General features: G+C 39.6%; 1 protein-coding gene across 1 annotated transcript; it reads right to left on the bottom strand.

Annotated features, from left to right (window-relative positions):
• Nucleotides 1-942: 942 nt before the first annotated feature.
• On the bottom strand, nt 943-16,364 carry LOC137183260 (FYVE, RhoGEF and PH domain-containing protein 6-like). The gene is made up of 21 exons (XM_067590178.1): nt 16,024-16,364; nt 12,946-14,977; nt 10,627-10,768; nt 10,259-10,326; nt 9,714-9,744; nt 6,876-7,027; nt 6,115-6,271; nt 5,885-5,972; nt 5,277-5,327; nt 5,119-5,177; nt 4,962-5,033; nt 4,122-4,190; nt 3,648-3,731; nt 3,462-3,541; nt 3,224-3,326; nt 2,949-3,095; nt 2,616-2,721; nt 2,341-2,435; nt 2,129-2,257; nt 1,891-2,030; nt 943-1,801 (listed from the first exon to the last, which is right to left on the bottom strand). The coding sequence occupies exons 1-21, from the start codon at nt 16,031-16,033 to the stop codon at nt 1,765-1,767; spliced, it is 3,852 nt and encodes a 1,283-aa protein (XP_067446279.1). The 5' UTR covers nt 16,034-16,364; the 3' UTR covers nt 943-1,764.
• Between the last annotated feature and the right edge of the window lie 147 nt (nt 16,365-16,511).

Below are 16,511 nucleotides of genomic sequence, written 5' to 3' on the forward strand. Positions count from 1 at the left end.
TTCTCAAAGCCCAATGTGACGTATTCAAATGTCTTGTGTTGTCCTGACCGACAGTCCACAACCCAAAGATACTGAGTTTACTGTCATTGAGGACAAAAGGCACCAAAAAACATTCCAATTTTTGAAGCTGGAATCAGAAAATTTGGACATTTCTTATAAAATTCCAAACAATTAATAGATTGTCAAAATAGTTGGCGATTAATTTAATAATTGACAACTTAAGAACTAATCATTGCAGCTCTAGTTGCTTTGTTCTAAAGGGGTCAAAAACTTCTGAGATGCATTGTGCTGTTCAGAACTTGTGTTGGGCTCAATTAGAATTACTGGCAAGGCCGGATCCATGTGTACTCTGTGTCAACTGGTCTGTGGTAATTTAATAGAAAGTTTGTGAATATGCACCACTAAAGCACAATATCAACTGACATGAAAAGGGACCTGATCTTGTTTCAAGACCTCAATATTTCTGTTTTGGGCTGACATGATTCATATTCATACACTTATTTTTAAATCAAATTACAACACAACATACCTGAGGCCAGGTCGTATTCCAGCATAGAAAAACTACATATTGCACAGAGAGCAGGGAGGACACAGGGTTAATAGGAGCCCAGCAGTTTGTTTTTGCTATGGGGCCCCTGAGCAGGTTAATCCAGAAATAAGTACTGGTGCCACTATATTTTACAGAAGACAGATATTAATTTAAATGTCTTCAGTTTAAGGTATAAAATTGGAAATAAAGGTGCAAAAATTTCAGGACTGATTCAATAAAAAATTACTTTAGTAAAATATGAACTACACAAAAAAGCTTTAAGTTACAGAGGCACAAACATAATTAGAAGTTATTTCCTCGTTTGGTAACTAAACTGTTGACAAATGGTGGAACAGCAACATGCAGCCGAATTGTCTTGTTTCTATTTTGTACAGTTGATCATGACGAAAAAGCATGTTAAAACAGTCTTTATTAAAGCAACACAGAATTTAGAAAATGAGATTCATGAAAATTTGCTTTAATTACATTTAATTTACAATCATCTATATTTACAGATGTATGCACAGCTATCATCTACTCTATTTACAGACATTTGAGTGACTTAAGTGCAACACAGGTTATGGTCCAGTACAGTTATATCAGTGAATATTCCCCAGATATACCATTTAGACTCTCGGGCTATCTATGACATAAAGTTACAGAAAGTCTTAATAATGTTGAGGTGAAAGTTCATAACAGAAACATTAAAAGTGCATATTGTGTGTTTTACAGCCAACTTTACAAACCAGAACGTTTGAGTGTGAAATAAAGTACTTATTCAAAAAAAAAAAAAAATAGAAACATTTAAAAATTATTTGTTTTGACTTCAAAAAAGTAAGTAAAATATTTGGTAAATGTGAATCAAAGTTTTATGACAATATTCATTACCAATCTAAAGACAACAGGCTTTATCATGAAAACTGTGCTACAGAAAAACAGTTACTAAAGTTACTAAAAAAAATAAATTACAAAGTTGTGACGAAATCAAAGTGTGAAAGTCTAAAAAACCTACAGGTGATTGTGGCATAAATCCCTGTGGAAAAGATTCCCACCTCCACAGGAGTGCTCTCAAAGCACTGTAAAAGGTAACTACTAAAATAAAATATATTTCAGTTTCATTTTAATGGTGTCTCCAGACATTTTCTGCAGAATTCAGAGAGCACTGAGGTACAACATTTTCAGACAAGAACAAAAAAAGTTGCATGTTGAACAACTTCACACACCATCAACAGATATTAAAGCACCGTAGATTCTTTGAATGAGTCGATCCATCTGTTAAAGAAGAAAACATTATTAATTATTTGCATTATTACTGCTGTCACCACATGCAATAATAAGCGGCATGCCTCTTTATATTGTACCTCTGGGTGGTTTGGATGTCATCAGCTTTAAAAATGTAGTAAAGTGTGTTTTTGTGGTAAAGCTTGAACTGTAACTTCTGAGATGAATCTACTTTCAACATAAATCCTAAAAGGGGCTGGCTCTCTAAAGCTGCAACATCCTGCATGAAGACAAAATAAAAGACAAATGTTAGATAAAATAAATGTCCTAATTATAACATGAGACCAGGCTTATAGTGATACAGGTTGGAGGCCTTACCTCACTTGCAGCGTAGGTGTACAGGACCTTGTCTTTGATCACAAACCACAACCTCTTCCCCTGCTTCTTATTGCCCTTTGACCTCTGCAAATACCCACTCATGGAGGAGTTGTCTGTGTTTGCTGACACCTGAAGAAGCAAAACCCGTTTGATCAGATATCTAGTCATTGTCATCGACAGTGCATCCTGATCAGGACAAAAGCATCAGTCACCTCTTTGAGGGCGGCAGGTATCTTCTTCTGCTTCCTGGAGAAAGCAAACGTAGCTCTGCTGCCAGGGGAAACAGCTGCTGACACGGCTTGTTCACCTGGTGAACAGAAATGTGTAACATGCAATAGTTTAATACACACAAAACTCAGATCACACAAAGCTCGTCTATGTCTAATCCACACGGATGTTCCTGCCTTAGGCGACATCAAAATGTGAGGACGAAAGTATGTTTGGATCAGACTGCACACAATGGAAGGAAGAGTTCCAACAGACTTACTTTTCTGCTGCAGGAGAACAAGGAAACACTGGTCACACACTCGTGCCAACTGGTTCTTAAGGTATTCAAGGCAGTGTTTGTTTGAGGAACAAGACTGGCACACCACCTGGTTGGATGATACAGCATAAAATAAATCAATTGTTTCTGTTAAATCTGCTTTGCTGTCTATAATGTTAGAGTTGGGGTTTTTTAACCTCAGCTATTCTTATAGTTTGTCTGTTTTTAATAAGCCATCTTCAATTGCAACTCATTTTTTGATGATCAATGTTTCAGAAATTATATTTGTTTTAAAAAAAGGAGAGAATCAAATCTGACCACTTTTCATCCCCTCACCTTTCCACATGCTCGACAATGGTGTCGCCTCCATGTCAGGGTGAACTCACAGGTGCAGATCATGCACATGGTGGTCCGCGGGTCAGGGATCCATATAGGGGCTTTGGATCCCAAAGGAGCACCATCACCATTTTCCCCCAGTTCTACCTGAATATAAGAAAAACACAGGTGTTGACTCTCATTGCTCACACACATACACTATAAAATAGACTTGTTTGTGTAATGCAGGAAACAGGAAACATTATGACCTGTGCTTTTTGAGGTTGCAATCTTACCTCCTCTAGACTCTTGCCAGATATAAAACTGATCTTCTTCCTGGTGTAGTCATTGATTGCTGTGGAAATGGCCTCAAGCCATTCATCTCTCTCTGTGGCCGAACTGCAGTAAGAGAAACAAAGTTTGTCTACACTCCTTCACAGTATTCAAAACACAGTGAGACTATTATGAAATTAATTATGAAACAACTAATTTTTCTTAAATTACCAAGAGATATCTTTTGTCTGTGACCCTTACCTTGCAGAGAGAATGAAGGAGCGCTCCACACTCTCAATGTTCAGCTCATTCTGATAGGCCTCTTGGCTTGGTTTGCTAACCTGTAATTATTTTCATTATTAGCAGTGATGGCAGCGTATATAACCCACCTTGTGATAATATGTATGTGAAATGATGGAGAAGAAAAAAAAGAACACAACTTCTCACCTTCATCCCAGCCAGAGACAGCATGTTGTTCAACTTGTACTGGCCTGACTGAACAGGAGTGGTGTACAGCAACGTGTCGTTAAACTATAGGCGAAATGACAAAGATAAATACCTTTCATTTATTTTTCATAAACTCAGAGAAGAGCTCAGTGAGCGATTAAGGTAAAAATACATACATTTTAACCTATTTTTTGGTTAGATTCACCTTCATATTACTTTGATACAAGCCATCACAAAGTTTGGGTAATGTCATCAAAGGCTCAATCAATCGGAAGAAAAGGAGCCAGATTCACCCTCTCTTCGGGCCGGCATCTTATTACAGTTAAAATCCTGACAGAAGCATTTTCAACTAACTGCAGATGGGAACGTGGCTACTTTTGAGTGAGGCAGATGACACAGTATCATTACAGTATCACCATGATCATGTTATAAACGTGTGAAATAAGAGGAATAAGTGTTAACAGTGTACTGTACCAGGAAGAACATTCTGGGCTGCATAACCTTCCTGGACAGCTTCTTCAGGATGCCCTCTTTCAGGAAGATCTAGACCACAAAAATGTCACAAGAACAATTTAATCATTAATCAAGTTTGTTATTTCACTTTCACCTTTTACTATTTTTATGAGCGTGATGGCTGTTTGCTGATTGTAAAAGAATAAAATGTTAAAGTAAAGCATCATATAACACCTGCTAAAGGTAATAACTGTAAATGAATTACATTTTGAAAATTGCATGTTATGTAATAAAATGTAATGTAGGTACATGTTGAAATAATTTATGTTTCAAAGTAGGGCTGCAACTAACAATGACTTTCATTATCAGTTAATCTGTTAATTATTTTCTCGATCAATTGAGTATTTGTTTGGACTATAAAATGGTGAAAAATGTCAATCAATGTTTCCCAAAGGCCAAGATGGAACCTAAAATATCTTGTTTTGTCCACAGCCCAAAGATATTCAGTTTACTATCACAGAGGACTAAAGAAACAAGAAAATATTCACATTTAAGAAGCTGGAACCAGAAAATTTTAGCATTTTTTCTTAACAAAATGACTCAAAAAATCATTTGATTATCAAAATAGTTGTAGGTGATTAATTTTTTAGTCTATTGACTTATAGATAAATCAACTAATCATTGCAGCTCTATTTCAAAGAGCAATGCTCAGTAAAATTAAGGCCATTATGTATAGATTATGAAAATATCCTACTTTGGCACTGCCTTGTGGTAATATCCAAAAATATTTTAAAAAATCTTCATATAGTGGCTTTAATATAATGTCAATATAATAACAAGCAACATCTAAAAAGGCCTCACCCTCCCAGGCTGGACTATCTCATGGTGGCCGTTCAGACTGCACTGCACCTGAATCAGCTTCTGGAAGTTATCCTGATAGAAAAAAGTACACATGTATGAAGCAACATCAACATGTTAAAATAATTTGCCTGATTGTTAAATCTTAATTGGCTCTTACCCCTTGTTTCATGATGTCGTTGGCATGATTGGCCACTTCTTTCACTATACCAAGAGCAGCTAAGTGGAACAACATATATAAAGGTGTCACATACATGATACATGCGTGACATAATATTTCTATTACAGTATACAGATGTAAAATGACTCTTGGTTTACCTTGTGTGTCCTTGTAATCATCCAAGTCTTCAGACAGGTTTTTTAGATAGTCTGAAACACAATTACAGACATTTCAGAGTCAGGGTCAACAGTCCAATCAAAAAGGTGAAAACTGCTAGCACACTGTGTAACAAGTGCTCAGTGTTGGGTAGTAAATTCTTGGAATTAAAATCCAGGATAAAAGGTCTGCAGGTGCTTACATAATACAATTATACAAGAGTGACGTGAGAAACATTCTTCACATTTTGGCACTGAGCGACCGACCCTGATCCATTAGATTCATGAAACGCTAAGCTCACTCATGTTAGAGCTCATGTTATATCACCAAATCTGATTTGGGCTGCACTTCAAAAATCTTATTATATGAGGATTGAGGAGGCAAGACAGAAATTCCAATGTATTTTTGTTGTTATGGACAGCAGAGGGCAGCATGATGCCTGTAATGACACATAACAGCTTTGTCAAACTCTGTGGGTTTAGGTCACCACTTCTATATTAAGAAGGTGCTTTTGGAACTAAAACTTCTTGAGTTTTTTTGTTGAATATGACGGTGATTTCCCTTAGTGACTAAATTTAATGTTGTGAATACGACTCTTCTTCAGATGTACCTGTGAGCAGCAGCTGATACTGAGGTATCCTTTGAACAGGCTTTAGTAGGTAGTGCTTCAGAGCCAAGTTGGCGCAGCGTGGACTGGCCTAAGACAAAGAATTTACATTCACCATTTTTAGAAACAAACTTACATACACATCTTCTTCACGTGCGTAAACAATTGAATGCTCATTGACCCAAAAACACACCCCCTCAGACAGAGAAAACAGGTTGGACAAGCCTCATTACCTCAAACTCCCGTACCACTGCGCCGAATGCCGGGTTCTTCTTACTCTGCTCTTCCAGAAGAGCCACATTCTTGTCAAACTCACGGATGTATGTAGAGTACATCTTCAGATAGGGCCCTTTCTTCAGGAATATGTCTGCTAGCTGTGCATTCTCATCCCTGTCAACAAAAGAAAGTAAAATGGGATAAACTAGAAACTGTGTCACCTCCTTGAGGATGTGTGCACACTACATGTAATGCCTCTGGTAAACCAGATGTTTTCAGGATTGTGGTGTCAGTATGTTAGAGGGCCAAAACTATGTAGACACCAGAACATTACACCCATAGGTGATTCCTGAACATCTAATTTGAAAAATATTATATAAATACTGTTATAACAGCATTCTACAAGATTTTGGAAACTGGCTACAGGAATGTGCACACATTCAGCGACAAGTGCATTAGTGATTTTTTAAGGCTGGATAGTTGGTGGTCCAGTTCATCCCAGTGGGGTTGAGGTCTGAGAAAACTCAGAAAATCATTTATTATGGACCTCACTTTGTGCACAAGGGGGCTGGTCAGGTTAAAACTGCTGCCACACAGTTGGAAGCCCATTGTTTTCTAAAACATCATTGTCAGTAAACCATGAAAAAAAGGTCTCATACTAACAGTATACAATAGTGTGGAGACAGCTGAGTCCACATCCTTTTATAGTGCAGCTGTATACACTTCTGTTTAAGTCAGTGACTGTAATCAATGTAAAAACACTTGGTTTTGCTGTTACCATTTGGCCACTCTGAACTGCAGCTCTCGGAGCAGGTCTTGATTGAGTTCGTAGAGCTGGGGGAGGTAGTACAGGATCTGGTTGAGCAGACGCTCCTCAATCACAGGTTTCCCACTCTGACGAGATGCTTTGGATACCGCCTCTCGGAAGTCCTGTGCACCAGATAGTCAGACAGATTGGAGAGAGATGGTCAAATATTACAGACAGCAAGTCTGACTGACAGCAAAAACCTGGCGTGTGCAGTATTTTCTGAACTGGTTTTCTTTGCATCTTGCATATTGTGTAACATGGTCCCAAAAAGCTTAAAATAACAAATTGGTTACGTCAAGAAACCAGATGTATAAAAGATAAAAAAAAGAGAAACAATGTTGTCATATGACCTACGCATAAGTCACGTGTAACCTTTGGTCATTTCCAGTAAACCATGAATCAGAGCCTGAGGGTGATGTTTCTGCTTCTTTTTCTGATGATGTGGAGCTTTTTTGGTGGTTTATGGGGGCACGAGGCAAATAAAACTGCTTACAGACTGAGTACCCAGTAGAGAGCTCCTGTGGTTAACATGTTTGATCTCCTCCTGCTACGACAGCTGACAGTGAGGGGGTGGGTCACAGGGAAAGGATTTGGCAGGGAATTAGAAAAAATATGGAGTTTCATGAGATGAGAAAAAGACTGATAGAATCAGCACTAAGTGAATCTTCTTTTGATGAGAATTAAGTGGACACAATTAGCCTCAGGGCCGACAAGAAGCTGTGAATCTTCAGATAGGTTGATTTTCATGTTTTGTGTATTGAAATTTTTTTTTTTTTTTTTTAACTCTTTTCCTCATTTCATCAAGCTAAACATCAACATTGTTATTAAACTTCTGTTTTTGACAATAAGTTGACATTTTGGAGACAATGGGGGTTTTACCTAACAGTGACGGTAGACAAAGCATAACCTTTATGCTAAAAAAAAGGGCTCAGCCACTAACTCTGATAAAAACACACAACAAAATGGCATGTTGTATTATCATTAATCAGTTTGTGGAAAGCTTGCTGAGTGCCTGGTGGAGATGGAGAATGGACAAATACCAAGTCACCTCTACATTCTTTTGAACTTAGTATGACTGTTCCTCATTACTGAACTTGATTCATCTACAGTCTACAGAGATCTGAACACTTCCTGTCTGTGCTCTGAGTCATCGCTAATGACTCACTCCTACTATATACTAATTTTATGTTCTTCGTCATAATCCTCCTGCTCATATGACTGTACTCATCTTCTTATGAAAACAGCAGTAAGAAAAAAATCAGGGGTAGAAAACAGTTCATTAAATAGGACTTTATATTTCAAGTAAAGCACTTTAACTTCGAGGTAAATTAACTGTAAACATAGGTTGCATTACAGTAAATTTTAATCTTGTATATATTTTATATGCCAAATCATCCCTGTTGGTTACTTTCAACTTGTGACCCCTGTACCTCTTTGTGCTTGTTTGTGTTTGTAGCTGTGATTACATTTTAGTCTGTCCACCACTTTGATTCAGACTGAAATATCTAAACAACTATTGAGTGAATTACCATGAAATTTTTAGAGTCATAGTTGATAGAGGATGAATCCTGTTGGCTTTGGTCATCCTCTGACTTTTCCTCTAGTGTCACCAGCAGGTCAGTTTTCATTTATTCAAAGAAATATCTCAACATCTACCAAATTAATTTACACAAAATTGCGATGATTCCTTAAGGATGAATCCTAATGATTTTGGGGATAACTGACTTCTCTTCTAGTGCTACCATGAGGTCGACTATTGAATATGATATTTTGAACAGACATTAATTGTCCGCCCAGGGTTAATTGTAAAAACTCTGGGGATCCCATGACATTTTGCGCCATCAACAGGTCAAAACTTTGTCCAATACTATATACTACTTTTGACTATGACAAAATACTTGCAAAACTACATTCCCATCAGCCTCAACTGTACTTTGTGTTGTGCTAATTTAGCCAATGTTACTATCCTCACATGCTAAACTAAGATGGTGAACCTGATAAACATTATACCTGCTAAACATCAGCATGTTAGCATTGTCACTGTGACCATGTTAGCAAGCTAAGCTAAGCACAGCCTCAGAAAGCTGCTAGCGTGATTGTAGACTTGTAGTCATGTTATTATTACTTAGTCATGTTTAATTGCCCTTCATGCCAATATAAACCACCACTGTGACAGTGTTTGTAGTTGAGATAAAATTACTTATAGTCCTTTTTCATAAACTGTTTTTTTTTTGTTCTGAGAGAGCTAAGAAGTTAATAACTAACAGGTGGGATTGTGCTCCTTTAACTATTAATATACCTTACTTTTTATATCATAGTGACTGAAATGGACAGCAATAGTTAAAAGTTGGTTAGAACAATACTGGTCTGACAATAGATAAAAAAAAACTGTTTTTTGATGTTGTTTACCATGTTTTGTGCAAAGTACAGAGAAACCACATTATCATATAATTTTGATAGCTTCAATCTATTGAAGATTAAACTTCTCAAAACACACCATCCATCCATAAACATCCAGACAAGTGTAATGTTAGATCGCTACAATTCAAAGTCTGGGGAAAACCGTGAGGAATGTAAGCCATGCGGGTGAGACTGAGAGGAGTAGGGTGTACACATAGTTTTATCCTGCATGGGGTGTGCCCCAGTGGCTAGCATAATCAAACACATATGGAGAATGTGGGCTAACACAGTAGACTAGCACTAGATAAAACATAGAGAATAACACTTGCATCTCTCAAAGAAAACATGGAGCTTGTTTTTGTGTGATCTAAATGTAGCACTAAAACGGTTATGTGTGGGGGTACTTACGACATGAAGCAACTTCAGAACATCAACAAACCTAAGAAAACAAAGAAAGGTTAAATGATGGATGAGTAAAGTAACAAAGGAAGTGAAGAGTCACTTCACCCAAAATACAAAAAAACATTTTCTCTCGACTTTAGCCATGCTGATCATTTTAACCCAAGTACAATGAGGGTAAGTGGAATTTTGTGTGTGCTTACAGCATTGAAAATTTCATTTAAGAAAAACCCCCCCCCAAAAAACAGCTAAATGTCTTCCCAAAAACATTGCCCTTTAGATAACGCACATACCTTGCTGTGTGTTTTCATTTCATAAAGAAACAGTCCCTATAAAACTATTATCCAGAGTAATGGGGACACTTTCTAGAACAAGAAGCTGCTGTTGAATTTTTTTAATGTAAATTTTAAATGCTGTGAGCACCACAAAAGAAATCCCATTCATCTCCAACATACTGGGGTGGAGGCAGAAATAAACAGACCTGCATGGATACCACTAAATGTAAGTGAGATTTCTGTGAACCTATGCTTTAAGAAAAAAACGAAGACTCTTACACACTCTCAGAGCTCATAATCTCTGTGGCGATGTGGTGTATCTTGCTCTTTTTCGGTCCACTCGGCGTCTACCGCAGGTACAAAAAACACAGAATTACAATCTTCCTAAGCAGGGCTCATGACAAAACTGCTCACAGCAGATGCATGCTGTGCATAATATAATCATGTAGAATTTCATGATTAATTTAATGACGATCAATAAAAATGAGGGAACAAAGTGTCAAAAAGAAGAAGAGAAATTGTTCCCCAATGAACCAAAACAAAACCATCAGACCTCACAAAGAACAAACCCTGTTATGTGATTCCAGGAAATGTTTCTGAACATATCGAGGGATTTAAGTAATAAATTTAACAGTGTCTCTCCTCACCGCACTCTCCTCTGGTTGCTCAGGGTCCCCTTTACTTGAGATGGAGCTGCTATCGTCCTCGTCCTCCTCATCTGAGGTATGAGCCATGACGTCATCATCCGAGTGCCCATCATCCAGGGGCGCCACCTCCTCATCCACAGAACTTTGGTTAAAAAGGGCAGGATGTTAGGATCAGAGGAGCATGGACAAACCATACAAGTATTTTGCACACACAGAAGCAGCTGACGGCATTTGATAAAAACGCTGTTCATGCAGCACATGATGACACACCTTTAAACATGCACACGGCATATGATTAGTGTAAAATGTGCAAGAAAATGAGGATGTAACTTATAGAAGGGGGGGGAAAGAGATGGGAGTTTGGAATAAAAACACTGGCGTCAGCATATAGTGTGAATAAGAATGTATTTTTGTCCAGCAGCCTTCTAACATTTCCTGATCTGATAAAGTGAGAGTCATGAGCAAGAACACACAGGAAAGGGGGAGCTTGACACAGCCGGAAAAAAATTTAATGATAACCATCAACACTGTCATATAACACTAGCCTTAGTCCTGCTGCCTGCTTTGGGTCATTAAATTCATCCGTGTCCAACATTAACAAACTCCAAACTACTACACAAACCATTAATCATCACACATTTTGTACATTTTACCTTGCAGCTCTAAAATTATTACTTATGAAAGACCAAATTGAAACTGCACCGAAGAGAGACTACATATCTAAAATGCCACAACTCCCTGTGGGATTACTACATGTGGAAGAACGGCACCTCCCTGAACAAAACTGCAGCAAAAGAAATAGGCCGAGGCTAAGCAACAAATCAAATGAGCCAGACTCTGTAGGTCTTACACACTGTGGCATGTTTACAGGAGCTGTTGCTATTAACTGTAACCGGTCTCTGTTTGTGAGCTGCTTAACGTGTTTTTAACATGTGACTGTTGAACAGTGTGAAATAAAGAGGACTGACACACTAAGCCGGCGAGGCAGAGTGTACAGTTACACAAACTGTAATCCTATTTTGCCCAATGCCAACTGACTTCTGCTCACTGCTCATTCATAACTCACCATATGGATTGTTTGCATAAAAGGATATTAGTCCCAAGAATATACAAACACAACTAGTTTAATTGAGTTAATTAAGCACAAACTAGGTGCTGTAGCCAAACATATAAAGAGTCTGTTCACTAAAATCAAAAAATAAAATAAAAATGTAAAAAATGTAATTCTGACTCACTACCCTTAAGGCAACTGTATTTAGTCATGCTTTTTTTCTTAGGTTTTTTGTTTCTAGGTTTTGAGCACAGAAAAATTCAACAGCAGTGTGTCAATTCAGCAACAATGAACCTGCTTAGGTTAATTTATTATATTTATTTGTAAGGGACCGTGTACAAAGACCATTAAAGAAGAGATGTATTGTACCAGCTACTCACTAATTTCCATCTGAAGTCCCTGGGCAGGTAGACACCAGTTTTGCACCGGTTAATTAACATATCTCGTTGGTAACAGTTTTCATAACGACTATTTCTTTGATAAAAAAGTAGTTCCTATTAAAACAGTTGACAGTGAGCTTAGTGTAATATTCTGAGTAACCTGGACATTGCCCCTGAATAGACACACTGCTTCTCAAATTTAAACAAAAATCTTAATGCTTTTAGCAGCATACTGAGTAAATAAAACTACTTACTGCTAGATACCACAAAAGGTAAGTGACAAATTATGTTTGTCTGTGATTTGGGTAAACTGACCCTTAAAAAATTTAAACACTTGCTGTTTAAGTGCCCTCTCAGCCTCAGATAAGATAAACTGCTGAGCTACGATGTCCTGGTGACACACGCCATTACACAAACACAAGGCTCCAAATTTCTTGACAAAGACATTTTTGAACTAATTACCCATACACACACTCTTGCCTTGTAGGCCAAAGGTTGTCAAGCAGAGCTGCCTCTGTTAATAAGTATAAATTATTTGTTTAAAAAAAACTCATGTGCAGCCTAAATTATAAGGTCAACCCACAATCCATCAACACCTGCGAGGCTGTGAAGGCAAGCGTGCCGGCATACAAGTTGAACTCCCCTAACAGGAATCTCCAACAAAAGACATAATGTTGCATGCTTCTCCACAAACGATTCAGTCACTCTCTGTAATTAGGTAGGTACTTTACAGATTAATAGTTGTAAGAAGACTCTGGTGTTTTCCCGATCTTATTAAGGAAACAAGTGCAAGCACCAACAACATATTAAAAGGTAAGATCATGATATGATGCACTGAGAGAAACAAGAGAGTCAGAGAGAGACAGTAATGAAGCCACCATAATCTACCTGTCAAAGTCTCCATGTCTTAGTTGGTGTCCAGAGTTTTTCTCCAGGGACATATATGGCTCCTGCTCCTCATAAATGCCCTCATCATTATACATTAAACTCTCCCAGGCTGATGGCTGTGAGGCCTGAGGCGATGTCACTGCCGTCCCCACATGCGCATTCACATAGTCTGGGATCTCCTCATAATGAGGGATGTTCTCATAGTCGACAGCTTGTTCGATTCCAGGGGAAAACTCGTCTCCGTCCACGTTTTGCTCTACTCCAATCAGCGGGCAGGAGAATTTACGTTCAGTCCTGAAATGCTCGAGGAAGCTCGGAGGTCTGTCTTGATCACTATCCACACACTGCTCTGTTTCATTCGCATTTCGCTCTGATGTCTGGACTCCTTTTACTATCAGCTTGGGCAACATCTTCACCGAGAGCTTCAAGTCCAGCAGTTTCCGGAAAGAGTTCTTCTTCTGTCTTTCAGAGTGAATCAGGTCAGCACCAGAGAATGACTTGGCTCTCGGTTTGCCCAGGCTGGAACGAGAAGGTTTGCTGGCTCCAGCTTTTAAGTTTCTTGGTTTGTCATCTGGAGGCGAAGGGAGCTCCCTCCTCACCCTCTCCTTCAAAACACAATCCTGTATGGGAAGAGCCTGTCTTTTCTCATTATCTGCTAATCTCTCCTCTTCTTTCTCCTCAGAAGATTCCTTCTTCTGCAGCCGTGCCATCGGGCTGCTGTGTCTCTGAGGCTTTTTCGGAGCTACCTTGACCATCCCATTCTCTGCTGCCACAGATGGCAGTCTGATCTCTGGCTGACTGAGCGAACGGCTAGAAGGCAGACAATGTGTGAGGTCACTGTAAACTGCCTCCTGATCATCCCTTCCTTCCCTCTCCACCTCTTCATCCTCCTTGTCAACCGATATCTCCATCTCATAGATGCTGCTGTCCCAACCCAGGTCTTCTTCCTCCACATCCTTTGGCAGTGTCTGAGTAGCAGAGGTTGGCGGCCTCTCAGGTGCCGACAGATACAGCTTTTTCCTGGGCGGAGGGGCTGGCGGGGCGCAGGGTTTCCTTGCAGACAGAAACAGTGGCTGCCTGTTTTCACTAACAGGTACACTGACAGACGAGGATGAGCTGCCCTTCCCCTCTGTTGACACCTTCAACTCTTTGACATTCATTTCCCTCCCTTCCTGGCTTGAAATCTCTTCCCTCTCCTCCTCCACCTTTTCCTGACGGGTCAGCACAGCCTTCCTGGGTTTCCGTGGTATCGGGACAGGGACGGGCTTCCTAGAGGCTGCTGGGACTGGTTTGGGTTGGAGCACACGAGACTTCTGCTCTGAGCCAAGAGCATCTTCCTCTGGTCCTCGCCCAGGTGCACTCAGAGGTATTATGTTACCATTTGCCTCATCGCTCCAAGTTCGGCAAGGAAGAGACAGCCTGACAGTTACCTCATGACTGGAGGTATCTATGTCTGTGTTGAGATTTTTTTCTAAAGTAAGTGTCTGTTGGAGGGGTTTATGGTTCGTGAGGTGGGTATTGGTGGAGGCAGTATTCGTCACTTGGCACTTAGCATTGTCCACCTTCTCTCCGCTGTTTTCCAGAGTGCCTCGAGATGTCGGGATAGTCTTTCTGTTCTCTGCAGTTTTACCCCTTTGCAACGTTTTCAAGTCTTTCTCAGTTTTGTCTATGTGTGCTGATGTGTTCCTGATGCACAGGCAGTTCTCCTGGCTACACAGACAAATAGGAATAATATAATCCCAGTCTGGCTTTTTGTTCTCTTGCTGTATTCCATTTTGGGAGTTAAGGAGACCTATGGTCCGTGGGGTTTCTGTTACAGATGTTTGGTGCAGGCTCTTTGAAGCGAGGGGTTTGGACTCCACAGCTACCAGTTTGGAGAGGCAGGGTTTTGGGGCCAGTACTGGTTTAACCCTCCTCTGTGTGCCAGGTGATGGGTGCGAGAGACCATCTCTTCTGGGGGTTGAGGGAGAAAGCCCTGGCCTCTGGGGATGGACTAACTTTGGTTTAGGGGCCAGGGGTGGCTTGTGCATGCCTGGGGAGAGAGAAACAAAAGACAGGCAGTAGAAGTTCAGATCAGATCTAAAAGATCTAAAAAGGAAAAAAAGTCAGCTTTAAGACTAATTTGACACCATAAAAAGTATGTTCCAAATAGCCACATGACATAGTCAGTGAATTTTCAGACATATGACAGATGTTGCCTTGGTGGGAGTTCACTCTTTAACTCTTTAAATCTGCTCGGCACCACTGATCCTAACCTAGTGACAGCTTAGTGTAAAACTGCCATCAAGCACTAAACCACCTCTCAGGGGGGTTCAAATATCACATGGCTTTTGTTTTCCACTCCACACAACAGCACAGTAATCCGGCTAATGGGCCGTGTCAACAGTCAGAGGAGGAGGGATGGGAAATGAAAGAGTGGGAGATAAATGGAGGAGGGGGTGCAGGGACTGGAAAAAAGTCACGCTAACTGGTACATCTGGCTGAACTAGTGCCCTAAATTTTTCTGTGGTGCACAAAAAAGTAACTTGCTGACATGCTGATAGGAAGGACTGTTGTTGTTTTTCACTGGCAAATCTCAAACTTCCCTCTTCAGCAAGTGTGACCGCAGTTTAACAGTAAACAAATCTCCAAGACAGTTTAATAATAAACAAGTCTCTGAGACTTACCCTCAAGGACCACAGGGGTCCTTAAAGAGGCTCCAGGGGTTCCCAGCAAGAAGGGGAGTGATTTATTTTCCCTATAATTTCATCCGTGAGTAACACAATTACAGAATGTATGACTACTTCGGTCATGGGTTTCATTACGCTTTCTGTAATAACACATCTAAAAGCAATTATCTTTTCAGATGGGGGTCCATGGTATAATTTGTGTCAGTTTAGAGGTCCTTGACGTGAAAAAGTTTGAGAACCACTGCTATAAATGAATGACACAAGTTAAATGACTTAAGATTTTCTACCTGGATTCCCAAATAAGCTACTATACTGGCGCATTCATGATATTGGGTCAGTAGTGAAAACACAGTCAGCTGTGAAACCTCAACAAGAAAAATCTGCTAGTAACGAGTGTCAAGTCGCTTACCTGAGTTCATTGCTTCCCTCTGTTTGGTCAACTCTTTATAAATCGGTGCAGCGGAAAAAAACCATCCTTTATGTCCAGATTCACAGCAAACCGACGACTCAACATAAGTTATCAGTCAAAATCGACATTTTCTTCGCTTTTGTTGGAGCAAAACTTTGCGATCCTGCTGCATACAGCTCATCCTCTCTCTGAAGCCGCACTGGCTGCCTGCGATATACACCACTTAGCTTCCTTTTTTGTTTCCACAAACAATCCACTAGGGGTCCTCAAGAGCCACAAACAGGCAGAATCAAAACAAAACTTAGGTAAATGTATTTTTTAAATAAGTGCTACATTAACCAAGTTAATGTTCAAGATCCTAAATACTATGATACGATGTTAAGTTATCACTGTGTAAACTACAATCTGCGCCCAATTATCAACATTTCCAACTAACTGCATTAAAACTTTGTGACTGCTCATTATTTTACAGGAATTTTCCATAGTGC

The sequence above is a fragment of the Thunnus thynnus genome, chromosome 5 (assembly GCF_963924715.1).
Source record: "Thunnus thynnus chromosome 5, fThuThy2.1, whole genome shotgun sequence".
Lineage (NCBI taxonomy): Eukaryota > Metazoa > Chordata > Actinopteri > Scombriformes > Scombridae > Thunnus > Thunnus thynnus.

What these genes read in the sequence shown, in the direction of transcription:
- LOC137183260 (XM_067590178.1), bottom strand. An exon ending in AGACATGGAGACTTTGACAG is followed by an intron (nt 10,769 to 12,945) that starts GTAGATTATGGT and finishes TTTTAACCAAAG; the next exon opens with TTCTGTGGATGAGGAGGTGG. An exon ending in CAGTGGTACGGGAGTTTGAG is followed by an intron (nt 5,973 to 6,114) that starts GTAATGAGGCTT and finishes TCTTTGTCTTAG; the next exon opens with GCCAGTCCACGCTGCGCCAA.